Consider the following 23,112-nt stretch of genomic DNA (forward strand, 5'->3'; position numbering starts at 1 on the left):
TGCTTAATCACCCTGATCCTGCCATATACCCCGCACGAATAGATGGATGGATGGATGCAGGGAGGGGTGGGTGGAGGTACTGGGAGCAGAGATACACCATATGTAGGGAGAGGATTTCTGTGTTTCTGGAGAAGGTATGGAGAGAGGGAGGGAGGGATAGAGAGAGGGAGGCCTGGGAGAGAGGGAAGGAGGGAGGGATGGAAGAAGGGATGGAGGGATGGAGGGATAGAGGTACTGGGAGCGGAGATACACCATCTGTAGGGAGAGGATTCCTGTCTTTCTGGAGAAGGTACGGAGGGAGGGAGGGGGAAGTTGAGAGAGGGGGATGGAGAGATGGGGAGAGAAGGAGGGAGGGAGGGAGGGAGGGAGGGAGGGAGGGAGGGATAGAGGTACTGGGAGCAGAGATACACCATCTGTAGAGAGAGGATTCCTGTGTTTCTGGAGAAGCTATGGAGGAAGGGAGGGATGGATAGATAGAGCAAAAGAGAGGAATCATAGAGCAAGAGAGAAGGATGGAGGGAGGGAACAGAGATATAGCATATGTAATGAGAGGTTTTCTGGAAAAGGGATTGAAGGAGATAAGGCAGGAGACATACTTGTCTTGATCATGTTAGTTTGTCGGGTAATTTTTGCTACATATCGTGATTGATTGATTGATTGATTGATGAATTGAATTTGATTCATTTTGATTGATTGTGATATTTCCCCTCAGGTTGCAGACAAGATCCTTAGTACAGGGAAGTACCTGAACGTCATCCGACAGTGTGGTGAGTTTTTCCTACATAACTGAGTTCTGTGGTCTGTGCATTTTTCATCCTAAAGATTCTGTGTGGGTTCTTTCCCTCTCACTTTGTTGACAATGGCAATAAAACATAAAACCTTGACCGAGGTTAGGCACAATATCTTGCAGAAGTTAGGCACATCAAGGCAATTCAGATTCTTTCTTCAGACACTGTGCAGATGATTTCAAATATTTGGGTCAGTTTTTACTGAAGGATCGCTAGTATGTAGTACCAATAGCTGCAGCTAGGGGGAGCTCATACACTGTTCATGTTCCAGGTCGTGATGTGAAGTGTGTACAACTCTGTAGTACCAATAGTTGCAGCTAGGGGGAGCCCATATGCACTGTTCATGTTCCAGGTCGTGATGTGAAGTGTGTACAACTCTGTAGTACCAATAGCTGCAGCTAGGGGGTGCTCATGCACTGTTCATGTTGCAGGTCGTGATGTGAAGTGCCCAGCTGCAGAAGAGATCGTGTACACCCTGAAAGAGCGCCGTTACGTGGAGCAAATCGAGAGAGCGTACAACTACGCCAGCCGGGTCCTGCTAGATCTGCTGATGGAGGAGAAGGAGCTGATGGCAAGGCTCAGGTACAAGGGGCAGGGGTTCCAGTCCCAGGTACTGGAGTTAGTGGTTGTAGTCCCAGGTTCAGGTACGGGGGTCAGGGGTTGTAGTCCCAGGTTCAGGTACAGGGGGTCAGGGGTTCTAGTCCCAGGTTCGGGTAAAGAAGGCGTACAACTACGCCAGCCGGGTGCTGCTGGATCTGCTGATGGAGGAGAAGGAGCTCATGGCCAGACTTAGGTACAGGGGGAAGGGGTTCTAGGCTCAGGTCCTGGAGTTAGGGTTCTAGTCCCAGGTTCAGGTACGGAGGGAATGGGTTGTAGTCCCAGGTTCGGGTAAAGAAGGCGTACAACTACGCCAGCCGGGTGCTGCTGGATCTGCTGATGGAGGAGAAGGAGCTCATGGCCAGACTTAGGTACGGGGGGGCAGGGGTTCTAGTCCCAGGTATAAAGGGCAGGGGTTCCAATCCCAGGTACGCAGGTCAGGGTTTCAAGTCTCAGTGGCTTGAGGCTCAGGTACATGGATGAAGATGTTCCAGGTCCTGGGTGCACATACAGGGATGAGGGGGCTCAAGTCCAGCTGGCCAGGCCAGTCGTTTCAGTCTCATTGGTAGGCTCAGGTACACGAGTCAGGGCAGTCCCAGTGACGAGGCTCAAGGGTTACTCTTACTAGTATTTCTTTAAGTCCTGTACAAATTATAAAGGATGTGAGTCCCTTGGCAAGGCACATCAGAATACATTTTAAGACACCTGTGCCTCTCGGATAAAGAAAAGTTTTCTACACTTCCAACAAATAGAAATAGAAATAAGAGATTCATTCAACTGCAGCAAAGACAACCAATGGAATGCCCTGTTACAACTGGCTTCTTATCTATTACATTGTTTTTCCCATAGGTCTATCAAACACTACTTCCTATTGGACCAGGGAGACCTGGTGGTGCAGTTCATGGATATGGCTGAGGATGAGCTGAAGAAGGACATGGAAGATATCCTTTTTTATAGGAAATATCAATAGACAATAAGTGATTGATTAGTTTGATTGATTTGATTGATTGATTGATTGATTGATTATTTGTGTTGATAGCAAAGAGGAAAAGCTTGTACATGTAGCAGTTAAAGTTCTGTACTATTACTACATGCATGAAATAGTAAACAATTTCTGACATCTAACTTCAGAAAAAGGTTTTCCACAGAGAATCATGCTCCTAAGTGTGTGTACTATATATGGCTCCTAAAATCAGTGTGCCTTGTCCTTCATGGTTGTTCAACATGATAATGGCTCATTGAAGGTTTGAGATCCCATTTTGATGACTACTTCTTTCTAAGTAAGTCTTTAAGTTCAGTGTCCAGTGTCAAAGGACCACTTGTAAGTTACCTAAGAGCAAAGTTCCTTAACCAGTCCCACATATCATCCCCACCCGCCTGGAGTCCCTACTGGAGCTGGCCCTCAGGACAAGTGTGGCCAACGCTGACCCTTACAAGGATGATCTCAAGTAAGGAAACACCTCTTTGTCTTATGGTTAACTTCTATTTCTGTATTTTCTTTATATCCCCAAATCTATGGACATTTTATATGAGTAAGTCTTTGTCAAATAATCAGAAAAATTGTCAATACTTGATATCAATAAGTGAATAACTTATTCACTTGGAATCAATAATGATATGAAGTTACCTTCTTACATGGTGGATCTTGTGAACTATGACCAGATATTGAACTATGACCTTTTTTTACAGGGTGGAGCTGTTGAACTATGACCTGATCACCCAGCTGTTCCGAATCTTGTCCATCGAGACCAAACAAGAGAAAGGTAAACATTCACAGTTTATCAAACACAATCTTTTAATCATTAATTTTAGAATGTAAATCATAGGAGGTGCTGATTGCTGTGCAAGCTATCAACCTAAAAGCTTTTGGTCCTGCAATACCAATAGCTTCAGCTAGGGGGTGCCAATGTACTGTATTCTGTCCCCAGTCCTACAGGCCATTGAACCCACAGAGATCCACATCTCTGGGCTGTAGTACCAATAGCTGCAGATAGGTGGTGCTAACGTACTTTTTTCTCCCCAGCCTTACAGGTCATTGACCCCACAGATATTCACATTTCATGTATGGCCTGTAATACCAATAGCTGCAGCTAGGGGTTAGTCATGTACTGTTCTCTCTTCCCAGCCCTGCAGGCCAATGACCCCACAAAGATCATATCTCTGGGCTGTAGTACCAATAGTTATCTCTAGGAGTAGGAGGTGCTAATGTACAGTTCTCTCTCCCCAGCTCTTCAGGCCGTTGATCCCACAGAGATCTACATCTCTGGGCTGTAGTACCAATAGCTACATCTAGGAGCAGGAGGTGCTAATATACTGTTTTTCTCTCCCCAGCCCTACAGGCCATTGACCCCACAGAAATCCACATATCTGGGCTGGAGGCCTTCGCTTTTGACTACGAGGTCAAATGGCCGCTTTCTCTCATCATTAACAGGAAGGTCAGACAACAACTTATTTTGTTTTACACTATTTACTGTAAGTGCAGAAATGTTCGGGGTAGTTCTATGTTTACCGGTTCACTTTACCGCAAACTTAAAACCATCGCGAACATTTTTCCATTACAGTACGTGACTACAGTATGTGGCGCTACCGCAAACTTAAAACCACTGCGAACCCGCTATTGCAAAAGTAAATCCCAGCGAACTTGAAAGTTTGTGAGATTTTTGGTTTGAACAAAGCAAAGATGCCCTATTTTTGCAATATGTTGTTCTATGCTAATAAGCACCCCTGTACATGTATTTCCCAGGCCCTGACCAGATACCAGATGCTGTTCAGACACCTGTTCTATGCTAAACATGTGGAGAGGCAGCTCTGCAAGTAAGTTGGTGTTTCAGACAGTTCTTCAGTTCTAAACTCTAAGAATGAAGAGAAGAGAGGTGAGAAGAATGCTGTCAGTTCAGCAGGGAATGGTTAAGTAGGTAACAGCCAAATCTCTGGTTCACAAAGTTGTGGGTTCAAGTCCCAACTTGTCCTGCTGACAATTTTGTATTTTCATGTTTTTCACTGATGATAAGGCCTTCACTTCATCAGACAGTATATTGTAAGCCGTTACTTGTGTATTCATGAAGATGGTCACTTGAAGTAAAAAAGGCTGCCATTCTCAAAATGAGGAGAGGGACACTGAAATGTTCAGTGGTTCCTTTCACAGCTTATACAACATGTAACGAATTTCCTTTTTTTGCACATAACTCTTTTTAATCTCTAATTCTATAACTGATAATCATTAGACAATCTCTACTTGGCCAATATTTCCTGTTACATACATTTGAACCAGATTGATCCTTTCTTCTGTACAGCATATCATAAACTCACTCCTTCTCTTTCATTTTGTGTCCACAGCATGTGGTTAAACAGTAAGACAGCGAAACAGTACGATCTGCAGTCACCCCGCTGGTATGCTGCAGCCTTCGCTCTGAGACATCGCATGCTGCACTTTGTACAGAACTACGGGTACTACATGATGTTTGAGGTGCTGGAACCAAACTGGCACATTCTGGAGCAAAACCTCAAATCTGTAAGTATGAGAGAGAGAGAGAGAGAGAGAGTGAGTTAGTGAGTGAGTGAGAGAATGAGTGAGTGAGTGAGAGAATGAGTGAGTGAGTGAGACATCGTATGTTGCACTTCGTACAGAACTATGGGTACTACATGATGTTTGAGGTGCTGGAACCAAACTGGCACATTCTAGAGCAAAACCTCAAATCTGTAAGTCTGAGAGAGAGAGAGAGAGAGAGTGAGTGAGTGAGAGAATGAGTGAGTGAGTGAGAGAATGAGTGAGTGAGTGAGACATCGTATGTTGCACTTCGTACAGAACTATGGGTACTACATGATGTTTGAGGTGCTGGAACGAAACTGGCACATTCTAGAGCAAAACCTCAAATCTGTAAGTCTGAGAGAGAGAGAGAGTGAGTGAGTGAGAGAATGAGTGAGTGAGTGAGTGAGAGAATGAGTGAGTGAGTGAGACATCGTATGTTGCACTTCGTACAGAACTATGGGTACTACATGATGTTTGAAGTGCTGGAACCAAACTGGCACATTCTAGAGCAAAACCTCAAATCTGTAAGTATGAGAGAGAGAGAGAGAGAGTGAGTTAGTGAGTGAGTGAGAGAATGAGTGAGTGAGTGAGAGAATGAGTGAGTGAGTGAGACATCGTATGTTGCACTTCGTACAGAACTATGGCTACTACATGATGTTTGAGGTGCTGGAACCAAACTGGCACATTCTGGAGCAGAACCTCAAATCTGTAAGTCTGGAAGAGAGAGAGATTGAGTGAAAGAGTGAGTGAGTGAGTGACTAAGAGAGAGTGAGTGGCCATTCCCTCTGAGGGATGAACCATGAATCATCAAAAACTGGAGATACGATACACAAAGTCATGTTATAGTATATGGTGGTCATAAAGTGAGACTTTAACCTGTTCCCTCAGGTGTCCAACGTTGACGATGTTCTCCACCACCACATGGACTTCCTGGACAAGTGTCTGAAGGACTGCATGCTCACCAACACCGAGCTCCTTAAGATCGTCAGCAAACTTATGGTCGTGTGTATCACCTTCTGCAACTGTATACAGGTGAGCTATAGTACTGTATCACATGTAACTGGTTCTGTAGTACCAACAGTTACTGCTAGGGGGCATGCTGACCAACACCGAACTCCTCAAGATCGTCAGCAAGCTCATGGTTGTGTGTATCACCTTCTGCAACTGTATACAGGTGGGCTATTGTATATCACATGTAACAGGTCCTGTAGTACCAACAGTTACTGCTAGGGGGCATGCTCACCAACACAGAGCTCCTCAAGATTGTCAGCAAGCTCGTGGTTCTCAGTATCACATTCTACAGCTGTATACAGGTAGGACCTGCATGTAATGAGCAATGGCTGCATTCCTTAAGTTAAGACCAGTGATTCAAATTTCAATTCTCATATTACCAGTAACAGTAGAAAGATTGTGTGTACTGTAAATGCAGAAATGTTCACAGTGGTTTTATGTTCACAGGTTTTGCCATTATAGTTTGAGACCTCAGTCTATGGCGCTACCAGGAACTTAAAACCCCTGCAAACACTCCATTTTCCCGCTACCGCTTAAGTAAATCCCTGCAAACCTAAGTGCATTTACAGTATGTTTCTGTTACACACAAAAGTATGAAGCAGACTGCTACATGTATGTTTACCCGTCTGTACTTCCTCATTACAGAGACTGACTCGGACATTCCTAGCTGATGAGGAACTGCAGCTGACAGCCCCGCCAGGGAAAGGCAAGTTGACAGACGCGGACATCAGGAAAAACAAGGCCAAGGTACTCCTCTAACTGGACATTCACCACAAAGTTAAATAGCAAAGTAAATGCTAAGTGCTTTCTGATGATGTTCTGTAGGATTTTATGCATCTCTAAGTCTAAGAAAAGTTTTTCTCGTAGCTAATTTTCTTTGTTCTTGTTCTGCATATGCTGGGCCCTCTTGGAAATCAACTTTTACAAGGCAACCCAGCTGTCTTGAGACGACATTGAAATCAATGTTCTGGTTTTCTTTCCCGCGAAGGTTGTTTCTGAGCATGTAGACGAGCTCGTCTCCAGCGACAGCTTCGAAGACACGATCACGAACTTTGACCGGAACTTCTCCTCTCTGCTGCTGAGTCTGCTGGATCGACTCAGCCACTTTAGCAGCAGTGACTGTGAACACAACATGATGAACATCATATACAGGTAATCATAGGCCAGGCCTGTAGTGCCAATAGTTACAGTTAGGGGGCACTGTTGGACCGACTCAGCCACTTCAGCAGCAGCGACTGTGAACACAACATGATGAACATCATTTACAGGTAACATGGCACCATAGTATCACATATATCTGGGCCTGTAGTACCAATAGTTGCTGTTACGGGGCACTGTGAACACAACATGATAAACATCATCTACAGGTAACATGGCACCATAGTATCACATATATCTGGGCCTGTAGTACCAATAGTTACTGTTAGGGGGCACTCTGAACACAACATGATGAACATTATCTACAGGTAACCATAGCACAGTATAACATGTATCTGCTAGGCTAGGCTTGTCCCTTGGATTGAATGTTAATTGCATGGATGTCCCGTGTTCGGGGAGAGCCACACCCCATGCATGTTAAAAAACCCACCACACTTATCAAAAAGAGTAGGGGCCCTTCCTGGTGTGAGTGGATCAAACCTTACAGTCTGGTCTCCGGGTTGACATCTTGCAGTTATGTCAATCCTTCCACAACGTACTGTGGTAAAACTGAATCAAAAATAAATAAAATAAAATAAACAAGCAAACAAAGTGTGGTGTTAAAAAATAAGATGCTGCTGTGAGGTGTCAGCTGTTGACAGTGCAGTGACACAGGCACGTGTGGCATCTCCTCACCTGCCCCACATCTCTCCACACCTGGGGACTCTGCAAGTCTTTACAAACATACACAAAGTCTTAAGTAGCTCCTCACAGCTGTCCTCTTCCTAAGGACTTAGTTTGGAATCTTGGAAGGAAAAATATCAGTTGATCATCTTCTGCACCCAAATTAGGTGTTCCTATCAACATAGTCCCTAGACCTCCTGGCCATTGGGGGACAAGGTAGACATGAAGAGGGAGATTTGCATTCAATTTGTTACCTATATTTCAAAATGAAGTGACATGACATGGTATGACAGGGCTCGAAATACTGGGTGCATGTGCACCCAAAATTGGAGCTGTGCACCCAATTATTTTCTGCACCCTGTGCACCCAAATATTTTTTGGGTTTATGTATCAAAGTATACTACAACATGTAGTACATAAATCATATTCTTGACATCTAAATGTTAGAAAGATAATAAAATGTCTGTCATGTTACTTGTTTAAGAATTTGATATAGCATGTAGCTAAGTTTTGTTATTCGGTTTTTCTGACATTGTACTTGTATTTAAGTTGTGCACCCAAAAAATTTTTGGTGCACCGAATTTTTTAAGCTGGGTGCACCAGTGCACCTAGTCCCAAAAATGAATTTCGAGCCCTGTATGAGGATCTCGGAAGTCTCAAATTGACAGCTGTCCATTGGTTCTTCCTTTTTTAAGCCTTATTTTACCAATGGAATTTGCCAAGAGTCGGGTTATTCCAACAAATGGGGTGTTGGGGAAATGTAAGAACTAGTGACATGCCACAGGTGGTGAGTTCCTTGTCATGCGCGCCATCTGTAACCTATGGGGCCTTGCAGAAATATTTAGAACCCCGGACAGCTGCTGATAAACGTCTTTCTCAAGGTCAGGATCGCTTTCTCTCCTCGCTGGCCAGGAAACCAAAACCTGGGCAGGGTTCTAACCAGGATTTTATTTTAACGTAAAGGTAGTGAACAACCATTTACGGGAATGGTGTGGAAGGGGGTCTTGGCTCTTCCATGGTGATATTTTGAAAATGTAGAGTAAAACATTGGTTGTATATTAGGATACCCGTGAGGTGACTTACTGTAACTCTGTTAACATCACATGCAATTTAAAGGACTTTTTGGTTAGTTTGGAGTGGCATATCATCATTTTTCATATTTGATTAGACAGTTTTCAACAAGTAACGTTAAATGATAGTACCACAACGCTAGTAGAAAATTAGTGAAGTGGTTCCCATTTTAGCGTGGTGGTCGCAAATTACAGCATAGTGGTCCATTACGGTAAAATGCACTAGCTAGAACCCTGCTGGGGAGTTAAGAAGGCAGGAACCATCTTTAAGACATCTTCAGGTGTACATGTAAGACGGCAAGCTGGACACACCTGTACCGTCTATGTGACCTGTGAGCTATTTATAGCATCATTAGGGAAACCCTAAACAGTAGACGAGATGATTGTTATGAAGTTCTTTGCCCTTCAAGACCTGGTAACAAATTTAACCTTGACTTTCAGGCTAATTATTAGTTAACATATCTTTTATGTAATGTTATTGAGATAATATATTTCAGTTCAATTAAAAGGAAACAAAAGTTATGCAACAACTGGAAAAGTTTTGTAAATTTCTGGAGTAACTTTTGTATCATGTACATATCTAACTGCCTGGATTTATAACCTGCATTGACATGAACAAATATATACTTGTTCAGCATATGTAGCATATGTAGCAAGGACAGTTGAAGGAATAGCTTAATGTTCGTGTGCGTAAGTGCGTGTGTCTGTGTGTGTGTGTGTGTGTGTGTGTGTGAGTGTGTGTGTGTGAGTGTCTGGGTGAGTGTTTGCATGTGTGTGTTTGTGAGTGTGTGTCATATCACTTGTCAATGCATGCAGGTTGAGTCAGTTTGATATAATTTAGTTTTCACAAATAAATTTCATGAACTTTGTTTCCTCAGAATTGACTTTAACGGCCACTACACGGAACAGTTGGAGCAGTTCTCAGCTGAGCGCTCCATGATGGAACAACAGTCACCCGATTGGCAGCCTGCAGATTCAGGCACAGGTAAACCCAGCAACTTATTGGTAACAATGACATTCAGTGCATACTGTTGGGATGTTAATCATGTTATACACTTTGCTGCTCCATTTTTTCGTCAGGAAGAAGTCTAGGACTGGTGATTTCCATAGCCAAATAAACCTCATTCCAACAACTTGCTATCCGACATTTTGGTCTTCGTCAGTGTTAGTGACCCAGGACTCTTGTCACATCACTAAGTCTTGGTTATGATTATGTGGATTTAGTTGTTAGGTTATCCTTGACTTTTAGGATGATTGACCACTAATGTAATGGTCTAGATTTCATGACTGATGGGCTAGATTTCAAATTGGTTTATTTAAACCCTTGTCTTGACATGGGTTTCAAGTGAACCATCCTAGAATTGCCTCATGAACATAATTTATGTAGATTCACTGACAGAAGACAGCAAATACTGTCTGAATCGTCTGACCATTTCCAGATTTTATCCAGTTGCTTGCAAGTAACTCTTCACTTACCTTGCAAATCTTAATATCTTGCTATGTATCAAAGGAAGCTCTTGTGTTGAAATAAGGTTAACTTTGATATTTACCAATTTGGATTATCAGTGAAAGTATTTCTTGTTCCTGTTTCTTGAAGTTTTTGGCAAGTTCTCCAGTGGAAAGAAGATGGCCGCCAAGGATCCTTCACCCAAACCTGCCGGGGGGGACTGAGAACTCCGCAGATAGTGAGTACAGCTGGTGTAGGCTCCAGGGAGCACATTCTGACATACCCGACAATTTAGAAACTGTTTTGTTTGTTGTAAAGATTTTATATGCTGTTTTCCTTACACAAATAAAGCACTGACCTACAAGCTTTTGGTCAGTCTTCTTCGCAAGTTGGGGGGGACTGAGAACTCCGCAGATAGTGAGTACAGCAGATGTAGTCTCCGGGGAGCACCTTCTGACATACCCTACACTTTAGAAACTGTTTTGTTTGTTGTAAAGATTTTATACGCTTTTTTCTGTACAGAAAGTAGACCAACAATGTTTTGATTAGTTATCTGAGCCTTCGAAAGTTGAAATGAACAGAAGCCTAGGTCATGTGACCTAAACAGAAGACTGTGACATATTTTGAGTGTAACATTTTGTTTGTTTATTTGTTTGTTTGAATCTTTGTATATTCATGAGAAGCTCAAATAGACCTGTATGGCCATTTTCCATAGAGGTCATGAGGGAAGAGGTCAAATAAAATAAGACAAACTTGATATACAGACTACATAATTGAAGTCGTAATAAATAAACCCATTAATACTGCATGTGTCTATATATGATGTCGAAATAGTTGTAACTAAAAAGATAAAGAAAAGAAAAGAGGTAAAAGAAGAATGGGACAAACAAATTGCATGATTTAAATGTATGCTTGTATTAGCGTTTATGAGAAATTTAATGTCAATAGTACAATGTGTGCATGCACTTAATTAATATCTATGAGGTTTAAGCTCACTATACATATGCATGGACCTTGACTGGTATCATGTAAATGTATTTCGTGTCAAATATAGTCTATAGCATTTGACTTCCACATGTGACTGCATGTCTGGAGTCATTTCGTATGCTTGTAGAAGTACGCTTGTAGAAACATATATACATGTACAGCCCTTGATTCTTGTCTAAAGAAGCTGGAATACTTCAGGGCTTCGGTGTGGATTCAATGATTAAGAATTGAGAATTTGGTAATTCTTGGATGGAGAAACTGCTGAGATGAACTTCAAAACCACTCGTCTTCTGTGTTTTACAGCTAGTTAAGATTTCCTTGTAAATATAAGACATATATTCTAATGGGACTTTAAGATACAACCGGAAGTCTGTAAGGTCCTTCAAGTGAAACGTTGTAAAGATTGAAGAAATACAAAAGCTGTAAAACAGTTACTGCAAATTTGTGATGTTCATTTCCGTAAGTTAGTGTGGCTATAAAGAGTTGAACACTTTTTGTTTGTCTTGTTCTGTTTTTGTGTTTTCTGTTGTGTGTGTGTGTGTGTTTGTGCATGTGCGTGTGTTTGTGAATGTGTGTGTGTTTGTGCATGTGTGTGTGTTTGTGAATGTGTGTGTGTTTGTGCATGTGTGTGTGTTTGTGAGTGTGTGTGTGTTTGTGAGTGTGTGTGTGTTTGTGAATGTGTGTGTGTGTGTGTGTGTGTATGTTTGTGTGAGTGTGTGTGTGTGTGTGTTTGTGAATGTGTGTGTGTGTATGTGTGCGTGTCTGCATGTATATGTTTGTGTTTGCATGCAGGCAAATGTGTGTGTGTGTGTGTTTGGTTGTGTTTGCATGCATGCATGTGTGTTTGGTTGTTTGTATTGTTATGTCAGTTGCACAGTTACCTGTGCACTACATGTACATGTAATGTTGGTTTGCACTTCTATCATCGTAGTGAAATCTCAGGTCAGATACAGGTGCACTCTCACCTGCCTCGGCAAAGCCCAGTTACAGACTACAGGTGAACCACGTGCCTCAGTGTTGCCCAGGTAAATAGTGTTGAGGTGAGGAGATTTATACCCATACTGAAGTGTGGTTTTCCTGTGTACACAGCCATATATCATGGTGGTGCAGCATTGTTCCTAATGTCAACAGGGCTGACACGGTTATTCTGCAACATGTGTAGGACTTGACGATTGACTTAAGCTTTTTGAGCAAGAGTAAGATGCTGTCTTCCGTTCCTTTTCTAAGAAATATCTGTTGGTTTAAGGAGTTTTTGTTACTGCATAGAACAATTTTGCAAACTTGACATAATAATGTAGATCTTACAAGTATCTTCAGCTACTGCTAGAGGACACGGATTTGCAGGCCGACGAGCTCTGTTCAATCATGCTGGACAGGAACATGTGGAGTTACTGGTGTCACCTCTCCGAGGATGCACTGAACTGAACCATAGGTTGTCTTAAGTTTCTTGAGCAAGACTTAGATGTTTTCTCCCACTCCTTTTCTAATAAATTCCTCTTGGTTTTAAGGTGCTTTATTTTCTGCAGAAAACGATTTCAAGTAGTCAGAGCAGGTTTTAAAAGGCTTAGCTATTAGTGGTAGCATTCTTCTTATTATGATACATTTAGATACAGATACCTGAATTTGGTGATATGTCTATGTATGAATTGTGTCTTCAAGTCTGTTTTCTTCCATTGCCCCCCTGGAGTGTAATCTCTTCAGGTTTATCACCCTCTTAGCTTTTTGAGTGTTTTTGTGGTGGACATAAGTATCGTTCATAAAACTCTCACAGATAACAGACAGCACGAGCTCTTGCTATACATTGCAGGTTCTAAAATGGATACAGTGGATTAAATTTATCTTTGGCTAATTGTATATATATAAGTGTGAAGTATAGACCAAATCCACTCTGTCCTTGACTGATGAATGATGATGTCTGTAGAACAGTACATGTATTTTTTCAGCCAATGCTGTTCTACATGTTGAATTGTGTATTCTATTATGGCTAGACACGGAGAAGGGTTTTGACGCACGGGACGTCACTTCAGAAGTTGTTTTCCTGCTGTCACATCCGGTGGTAAACAGTCATGAATGAAAGTAAACAACTCAGACACGTACTTAGAAAGTTTGGTGGCAAATAAAATCGTTCACTTGAAAGAAGTTTGCCAGACATTCCAAAGTTCCAGTCTCTCCAAATTGAAAAGGATAATTTAAGTTTTACGTACATTTTGTGAATCAATTAATATTTCTTTTGCTATGACATGCCTTATGATTCCATTTTACACTGTAATGAAACTCAAGAATGAAATATTAAATGGGAGACCAATAATTCCTATAACACAAAAGCATCCTTTCTGTTGACAGAGAGATTAGTTGTGATCTTTTAGTTGTGATCTTTGCATAAAAGTAGGAAATTTAAAATAATAATACATTATTTCATTGAATCTAGACTTGGAGTTATGATAAGAAGACAATAAAAACACAGCAACTTCAGAAGTTGAGTTGAGACCATCTTTAAGTTTATTACTAAATGTACTTTAGAACCTAAGAAACCATCTTTTGATACATCAAAATATTACAAATGTAGACAATAAGAATAATTATGCTCACCACTTTGTAGGTGTAAAAATAAATAATGGATTGAATACAGTGCTCAATAAATACACAAATATGAACTTCAACAGTCACATAATAAATATTATACTTAACGGAATGAGAGAAGCGGTATCAAATTACACAGGTATGTACATCTTGACCTTGGAAAACCTTTAAGGAATTATACTTGAACTGAGATATCACACTTGAGATTTATAAGAAGACTTTCTTCCGTCGGCTTAAGAAATGAGGTATTTGTTGTGACAATATTAATGTACTGGTAGCTGCCCAGTAAAATCTACTTAGTACCACCCCTATTTGTAGGAGTGGTTGAATCCAGATATGACAATAACCATTGAATCTTGGATAGCACCATGTCATAAAAGGGGTGTACGTGTTATAATTTCACTGTAGCACTGTACATTACTAAGTTTTAAGTAATAGTACATTGTGTGGGATTGATACAATATTAAAATAGAAAACTACACAATGACTGTACTCTATACATAATTTTTCAAGAAATAATACAAAATGTACAAGACCATAAGACAGAAATGTTCAACACAATCTTTCTTCTAACATTACGGACAAAGATCATCCAATATTTGAACTTTGATACAAGATTTTAAACCTTATTTACATGATTGTCTTAGTTTGTATAATATGTCCTCCTTGCTCAGTGACAGACAGACAAACGAATTTCAATTTTTCCATGTTTTGTGTGTTTTGCTTTCTTTCACACCATACTTTGACTTGACTTTCATCAAACCATATTTGTATTATGAAATCAACAAAAAGTGACACACATCCAACAGTTGCTGAGTGATCTCCTTCAAGTGGAAAGGTTAGTGGCAGAGCCAAAAGTCTTAGGGCTGTCATCCTGTCCCCATGCTGGAACCTCCATACTGGGACATTGGAGACTGATTTTTTTTTTTTTGGAAATGACAATTTAACAACAAAAATTGACAAAATTGGCTGCCAAACAATGAGTGGGATGAAAAAAATGAACTTTGAACTTCTTGATGCAAAACTGGTGATTTGTTTTTCAATTTTTTTCATGACAAATTTAACCGCAAAAATTAACAAAAGTACTAGGGCTGTCCCCATGCAGGAACCGTCCCTCTGTACAGGGACGGAAATTTGTTGGAGACTGATAAAAAAATTTTTTTGGCAAATTTAACAAATTAACAAACTTTACTGTCTGTTCCCAAACAATGAGTTGGAAGGAAAAAAATGACTTTAAAGCTAATAAAACAACCCTGGTTGCAAGTGTCAGTTGGAACTTTGAACTTCTCGAAGTGAAAACTGGTGATTTTTTTTCTCATTATTTTTTTTTAAATGTCAAATTTAACAGCAAAAATTAACAACATCGGCTCCTAAACAATGACTGGGATGGCAAAAAATTACTTTAAATCTGCATGGAGACAGCCATGTTTACAAGTGTCACTTTGAACTTCTTGACGCAAAACTGGTGATTTGTTTTTCAATTTTTTTCATGACAAATTTAACAGCAAAAATTAACAACATCGGCTCCCAAACAAAGTGTAGGATGTCAAAAAAATGACTGTTAAGCTGGAGACAGCCGTGCACGATGGCTGCAAGTGTCTGTTTCAGCTGAAGCGTGGATTTACAAACTTGTCAAACCAGTTTACCCGCTGGCCTGACTAAAAGCACCTTGTAAGGAGAAAGTGTCAGGCCAGGGAGTCTTATCGTTGAGAGAAGACTTCCACCCTGTGCACTGGCTCCACAAGGGGACAGCGTTTCTTTCTTAAGGTCTCAAGACATTTCAAGGACAACTTACTGTGCAAGGTGTCGCCTTGAAGTTTGTCCCACCCGTCGCCCCCCCACTTTGTAAAATTACTCCCTTCAGACAGTCATATATTGTCTACATTTGCATGCTACTAGAAAAGGTTGCAGTCCTTAGGATATACCATAGGGCATTCATAGCCATTAGTACTATTCTCGTTGTGCAGTTCAACTTCATTAATACATGTATATAAAAAAGGACAGAAATTCCCTGTACATTGAGCCTGTGTGTCATACTTTACGTAGCATCTGATTGTGCTGTGAAACTTGGGGAAGAATATCCATTTTTATTTAAGATGAACTTCAAGGCAAAACTTTTCAATTATTGTCTTAATTTGTGTACCATCTTGCTTGCTTACTAAGAGGATTAAGACGGAGTGTTCAGACCATCAGTTCAGCAGAAAAGACTATCATAAAAAAAATCAATTAAAGTTTTCTGTATCTTTTTTGTGCAACGTTTCAACCCATTTAATGAGTACCTAGCTATGGTTAAAGAAATCCTATTGAATGATGGCAGGACTTAGAAAATAAGTTAGATAATTGTAGAAAGAAGAACCAGGCAAAACTACATTAAGCATGTAAGTCCACTGTATTGTTGGAACAATATAGACGTCAGTTCATTTGTAACTTTGTTGCCTGCTGTAATGTTTAAGTTGACTTCGGGTAAACCCAGAGTTTCCTATGATGGAGAGTTTCATTCTCTGAGTCATCAAAATGTTGTACACTCAAGTGTTAATGGGCATCCTTTTTTAGCTTTGGCTAAAGACATCTTCTTGGACTTAAATATGGGACTTAGATCATTGCTGAAAGAAGAAGGGAATACCGTTACGAGATAATAAGTCAAATAGAAGTCCACTGTATTGTTAGGAAACTGCTGTTAACTTTTGTAACGTTGTGACCCAATGTAATGTTTAAGTTGACCTGGAGTAAACCCTGAGTTTGCTATGATGGAGAGTTTCATTCTCTGAGTCATCAAAATGTTGTGCCCTTGGGAAAGGCACATTACACCTATTCTAAGAAGTAGTAGTAGTCCACTGTGTAGTTCAACTATTCTAAGTGTACATGTAAACGGGAACCTTTAAGTTAGCTTTGGTCAAAGACATCTTCTCGGATGAGTGAAGACTTTAACATGGGATGTAGCTACAGATGATTATTAATTGCAGAAAGAAGAAAGCAAAGCCATTACTAGATGATTGCTTAATGTAAGTCCACTATTTATTATGAGGACAACTCAGTTTGTTTGTCGCCTTGTGGCCCGCTTTAATGTTTAAGTTGACCTGGAGTAAACCCAGAGTTTGCTCTGATGGAGAGCATCATTCTCTAACACATCAGTTCTGTAAACCTTCCTTACTGTCCCCGTGTCACGGCTTGTCTGTAACGTACGGGTAAGTGACGGGGTGTCGGACAGTCGTTACGGGGACAGTTGACACTGTAGGCTCCATTACCTCCGTCAACATTGACTGTCTACGGTTACAGTCGACGGTTCAGGATCGGAAATGGGCCCACCTCGTCAGACATATGTTATATGCAAATGCACAGTCCTTCTTAATTCATGGGTGATTGTGATATAAAAAGTTTATTTCTGCAAGATACATGTAAGACTCTTTCTTACTTTGAATGTAGTTTTTAAGCTTGTCAGATATCAATTAGTTATCCTGATTTTCTAAGTTATGCCCAACTCTTTTTACAAGTTGGAGATGATTGAGTATTTGGTATTGGTTGATTGATTGATTGATTGGTTGGCTGGTTAAGTGACTGATAGATTAGTTGATGATTGATTAATTGATTGATACTTGATATTGTACGATTTTCCCGATTATTTACACTGTAAATCCTTCGTTTTCTGGAAGATTGTCTCTATAACAGTCATGTTTCTCACACATGTGTACCCCCCTGATTATCAAGTGGTACAGGCCAAGGTCAGATTGTGATGATAGGTATGACAGCAATGTGGCCTGTGCCACTCTCCTGTGGGGGGTGACATTACTCAGGGTTGGCTATAAATCTTGCTGTATATTTGGTGTATTTTTGAGATAAGACCTGCCAGACACGGCTGATAAGAATGACCTATTTGTAAAGGTGACCCTCAATGTGCACCCATGGGGGAGGGGGGCGACCTTGAACACATGCTGAATCCTACTCCACTGATAAGGCTTTGTTCAAGGTGATGATTGAAAAATACAGTTTCTCTATTTCTTAAACAGGCAGGGAATTCTTTTATATGTCTTCAAGACAGAAAAACTTGGAGAGTTGCAAGCCGAAGTGATGTTTACGAAAGAAAATCAACTGTTTGTCAAAGATCGTGACCTCTGTGGTTTTCTGTGACATTAGTTACATACTTCAGGCTGCATTGTTGTAGACCACCAGGGAGGTATTCATCAGATCATAGGGAGTAGGGGAAAGTTTGGAATCTGAAAGTTCTCTAACTTGTAGGTCACTTCCAGACAGTTCTTAGACTTTATTTTTTGTTGCAAATTGCAAGTTGTTGGTTTTACACCATCATGTAACGTTAATGTGCATATAAATTACTGTTAATACACCTGGTCCTTATTTATCCTTACATATCCCTGATATGTTTAATACAAGATTTTAAGTTCAGCTTACAAGGGTTTAGAACCTGGCAGACAACTACTTTACAGAACCTGGCCTGTTACGTTTTTTTCCAATGACTTCTGTGTTCTTACGATCGTATTATATGCACTAATTGGCTCTAAAAACAGTCTCCATCTTCTTTGTAGGATATGAATTCATAGGATATAAAATCTGCTCTCCAACAAGATCTCTTCAGTGTCACTGATGAAACTAAAAGACGATGGATGTTATTTGAAATGTCTGACCGTTTCCAAATTTATCCAGTTGCTTGTTGATTAAAGAAGGATCCATTGTAACCCGTGATGGCATCCCTGATGATGTCCACGTTCAAGGTTCAAGGTTGTTGACTAATTGCTATTTAGTGTGTCTAAAATTTGACACCAGTTCTTCATGATCTATTATGTAAGATCATGTAATTTTGATCACTTTTCCTCCCAGCTGTGCCATGGAAGTGTGACATGTTCGTGTGAAAGTCAGAACTCTGCTCCACAAGTTCAGGCAGTAGAGTGACGGATGTTATTCAAAACATTGGACCGTTTCAAAATCATATCCGTGTTGCTTGAATAGTTGCTATTTAGCATATCTTATTTGCAGGATTTCTAAGTCTAACCTTCATCATTATGTAAGATTGTGTAATTTTGTCCGTATTCACTCCCAGCTGTTCTATGGAAGTGTGACATGTTCGTGTGAGAGTCAGGACTCTGCTAGGCAAGTTCAGGCTGTGGAGTATCCCATGCTGAGGGCTATCACATAGCTGGGATGCTGGGCGCGCTTTCAGGCACTCTGATCCTGATTATGGTAACCATGTATGTACACTCGTGTACGGACAAATGCACCACATGTTCCATAACATGAGCTTGGAGGGAAAAACTTACAGCAACAGCAAATAGCTGTTCAGCATGTAACTTGGCTTTTTCAGGTTGCAGTCTCAGTCTATATGCAGAGTCTGATCCTGCATATAAACTGTTCCGTTCAACAAGTAACTTTTTTTTAGTTCCAAGGCTTTTTCTGGCACTCAGATCCTGATCATTGTAACCGTGTACACTCATGTACGTACATGTTCCGTAACACATTAAGCTGTGGGGGAAAAACTTACAGCAAATTGTCTAAGTGTTAACAAGTGTCTTAAAGTTTATTTTAGACGGTTATTCTCAAACCAGCAAGGCTTTGATTTCAAATTGAAATGTTTTATCGAGTAAGTTTAAGAAGCCCTCCTGGTTTTACATACAGTTAGTAATCTGCAGATTTAGTTTTAACTAAAAATTATGTATACAATCATGAAATTAGGCAGTCAACACTTCTTGATAACTGTATGCAAATGTTAGACAGAAAATTCAGTGGAGGCAACAATTTGCACTGAGTCTCCATTTTATTCACAAGTTGGAATTATTGTATGTTTTGAGTGACTGCCTTTCATTTCTTTTATAAACTTTAATTCTATTTCTTGAGCCCCCTACCTACATGTACAATATGTCTGGCCATAATAACTTTGCAAAGTGTCATGACTGTAGTCTAATACTTTCCTGGCTGTGCTTACGGCCCCGGTGTTGATCATACATGTCACTTCTCCCCCCTGACATGCCCTAAACAGTCTGGATGCCGGGCTGTGACAGAACCCAGCCTGCCGCGTTGCAGTGAGTGATGGTACACAGGTGCACTTTAACTGAGCCTGGCGTCGTCTTAGTAACAATGTCTTAGAACAACTCAATAAAAGTAAAAGTATGTAGTTGCATAGCCTTTTATAAGGCCATAGTGGCAGGGTTGTTAAAACTGTGTCCAGGGCACGGTATTGGAAGGTGGAGCCCATCCCTCTGGCTGCATACAATTTTGGAGCTTCGAAAATTAAGATGAACCTAAATTCCAAGTTCAAGCACTATGACAGACATTCTACCATTTCAATGTCAAGAATATGGTGTATATTAGACTTTGATATCTTTAAAAACCAGAGCACCCACAGGAAAAAATTGGGTGTATAGGACCAATTTTGGGTGCACCTTGTTGCACATGCACCCAGTATTTCAAGCTCTGTACACAGGGCTCAGACTTACTAATGTCTGCATGCCTGCCTGCCTGACTAAAGTGAGTGATGTGCCACAGGTGCACCATAACCAAGCAGCCCCCGAGCCTGACGTCTTCTTAAATGGCTTAGGACGACTCACTAACGTCTTAGAAAGTTGTGATAAATCTTGAGACAGCTGACAGGGTGTGAGGGTCTGGTTTAGTCAGTATAGAGACCGATGACATGCGGGACTAAATGTTATAATCTACCTCAACTTATGGGTCTCAGAAACACTGTTTCCTGCATTTTGAGGGCCTGGATTTTGATAATTTGAAATAAAACCAACATTTTAGACTTGCTTTATCTATACCTGGACCCAGGTCGTTAAAGCAAAAACTTGTACAGGAAAACTAGAAAAAAAGTTTAAAACCACATAGTTTAGGGCCAGAGTTAGAGCTCCATCTGGGGTGTCAATATATAGGCCTGGGGTGTTAGAAATTGTTATTGGGTGGGTCGACTACTTTCTCTTTGCATCCAGTGGCTGAATTGTGAGGAGTTTAATGATAAATGAAATAAGACCCAACATTTTGTACCTTCAAAAGTTCCCCTCTACACTGGTTGATCACATCACAGCGTACTGCCAGGGATACAAATCACAGCATACTGGGGTACAAATCACAGAATACTGGGGTACAAATCACAGCGTACTGGGGTACAAATCACAGAATACTGGGGTACAAATCACAGCGTACAGGGGTACAAATCACAGCATACAGGGGTACAAATTACAGGATACTGGGGTGGGGGTACAAATCACAGCATACTGGGGTACAAATCACAGCGTACTGGGGTACAAATCACAGCGTACTGGGGTACAAATCACAGCATACTGAGGTACAAATCACAGCATAGGGCCAACCACTAAGCTCAACTGCCCTGGAGAGAATCCAAGCCCTGGTAAGTACTGTAAATGCATTTAAATTCACGGGGATTTAATTTCACGGTAGCGGGGAAAAGGACTTTTTGCAGTGGTTTTAATTTTGCGGTAACACGTAAGACTGCAGTCTAATACCATAATAGAAAAATGTTCGCGGTGGTTTTAAGTTCGCGGTAAAGTGGTCACCGCGAAAACCGCGAACATTAATCTACCGCGAACATTTCTGCATTTACAGTAAGTAGCCAGGTGGGGAGTTACACATGGAAGTGTTAGCTTGAAGTGAAGCCCACAGATAAACTGCAGAATTCCGGGCCCAAAGAAGGAGAGTTTTAGGCGGCCCCTAAAATAGGTTTGCCAGGTGCAGACATCTAAGCCTTAAACAAGACTGTGTGAGAGCCGTGAGATGAAAGTCTTGTGCTGCAAATGTAGAAAAGGCTTTAAGGGTTGTTTCTTCCTTCCTGTCTCTAACAAGGTCCAGCCTTGTAAGGGTTACATGTTGTATACCATCATTGTTTCAACTATGTCAAATGACTCAGGCCACACTGACTTAGTTTCATGGATGACATCCTCTGGAGACTCCAAAACTAATGCGCAAGGGCAGAAAAAAGGAAAATCCAGCAACAACAAAAAATGCTGCTAAACCACAGGACTAAACATGCAGTCCATGGGTTGGTTTGTCTTATGTTTGCCTCAGACTATAGGGACACTCAGTAAGAAACAAATTTAGTATGTTTTATTGCCATTCTTGTTTAAGAAGGGAACAAGGGCGCTGTTCCAGGGCATTCTTGTCTGTTTCTTCTGCATCTGTTTGTTTATCAAGAGGACAATACTGCAGAACAAAATGTCAAGCGACGAAGTTCTGTCAGAATTCTTCCTTTACTGAATATGTAGGAACCTACTGTAACAGTGATTAACAGTGCCTGTCAGTGTAGGTTTTAAGGTCTGCTGAAAATTACTCCAGACTCAAACAATGTCCAGACCACGAAAGCTCTCCTAATGCCCTTTTTAAGTGGAGCATAATCAATCATTTAATTAGTAAATTCATGTAATGGGACAGCACAAATCAAAGCTATGGCAATCAGTGAATTCTATATGTAACGGGTGCCCAAATGTAGCATACAGCTTAGCATACATTCAACTAATTTGGCATAAGATATAGCCAGAGCCTTTCTGAATTTATTTCACTGGGTAAACCGTTAACCCCATGCAACCCCCACATACACATGCACTGTATGTCTGAATGCACTATCTGCAGAACCTAGCACTATAATTAACAAGAAGGTTTCGTGTGATAGAAATTGCCAGATAGAATTATTTGGTTTCTGAATTTTTTTTGGGGGGAAACAGCCTTTGAATGTCTGGAAATTTCATTACAGCAATGGCTAAAAACTTGTGTTAATACTTATAATGAAATGACTCCAATGTCTTACTAAAGCCTTGTCTCCTTTACAAAGATCTGAGGCCTCCCTCGATATGTTTATAGCCTAATCCTCTCCTTGTCTCATTAACTAATAGGTTTCTGTGGCTGCCTGAGGCTCGTTAGCTAACGAGCAGGGAGCCAGTCGTGTTATCTGACAGCCGGCTTCTCAAAATAATCAGCCGCGGACTTGTGAACATTCCTGTGGCTGAGACCTCTTGTGAGGGGAGGGCTCGAAATACCACCTGCATGATGGTAGCAGAACACAGTTTTCGGCCTATGGGGATTTCTGTAGTTAAGGACAACAAGGTGACTTTTTTACCCCTACGTAATAGACCACGGGGGTCGCGGATAAATACTGTGGGCTGCGACCTTATGCAGGTTAGTGCAGGTAAAACTGGAGCTGTGCAGGTATTTCTGGTGTCTACCTGTGCCTAACCTGTACTGACTGTTTGTCATACATTACTATGATGTAGGGGTACTAGTATGTGGATTTTTACTAGCTTCATTGACTAGTACCTCCTATGAATTGCAAAA

At 40.9% G+C, this 23,112-nt stretch overlaps 1 protein-coding gene across 1 annotated transcript in view; it reads left to right on the top strand.

Annotated features, from left to right (window-relative positions):
• Nucleotides 1-11,113, top strand: part of LOC118408351 (gamma-tubulin complex component 2-like) — a 20,815-nt gene extending 9,702 nt beyond the window's left edge. Inside the window, exons 17-29 of the mRNA XM_035809058.1 lie at nucleotides 713-767; nucleotides 1,220-1,370; nucleotides 2,235-2,326; nucleotides 2,746-2,833; nucleotides 3,075-3,148; nucleotides 3,717-3,820; nucleotides 4,129-4,199; nucleotides 4,722-4,896; nucleotides 5,803-5,946; nucleotides 6,571-6,672; nucleotides 6,914-7,077; nucleotides 9,695-9,801; nucleotides 10,414-11,113. Coding sequence (XP_035664951.1) covers nucleotides 713-767; nucleotides 1,220-1,370; nucleotides 2,235-2,326; nucleotides 2,746-2,833; nucleotides 3,075-3,148; nucleotides 3,717-3,820; nucleotides 4,129-4,199; nucleotides 4,722-4,896; nucleotides 5,803-5,946; nucleotides 6,571-6,672; nucleotides 6,914-7,077; nucleotides 9,695-9,801; nucleotides 10,414-10,487 — 1,401 coding nt within the window. The 3' untranslated portion in view covers nucleotides 10,488-11,113. The remainder of the gene's footprint in view (nucleotides 1-712; nucleotides 768-1,219; nucleotides 1,371-2,234; nucleotides 2,327-2,745; nucleotides 2,834-3,074; nucleotides 3,149-3,716; nucleotides 3,821-4,128; nucleotides 4,200-4,721; nucleotides 4,897-5,802; nucleotides 5,947-6,570; nucleotides 6,673-6,913; nucleotides 7,078-9,694; nucleotides 9,802-10,413) is intronic.
• Nucleotides 11,114-23,112: the final 11,999 nt, after the last annotated feature.

The sequence above is a fragment of the Branchiostoma floridae genome, unplaced genomic scaffold, assembly GCF_000003815.2.
Source record: "Branchiostoma floridae strain S238N-H82 unplaced genomic scaffold, Bfl_VNyyK Sc7u5tJ_1578, whole genome shotgun sequence".
Lineage (NCBI taxonomy): Eukaryota > Metazoa > Chordata > Leptocardii > Amphioxiformes > Branchiostomatidae > Branchiostoma > Branchiostoma floridae.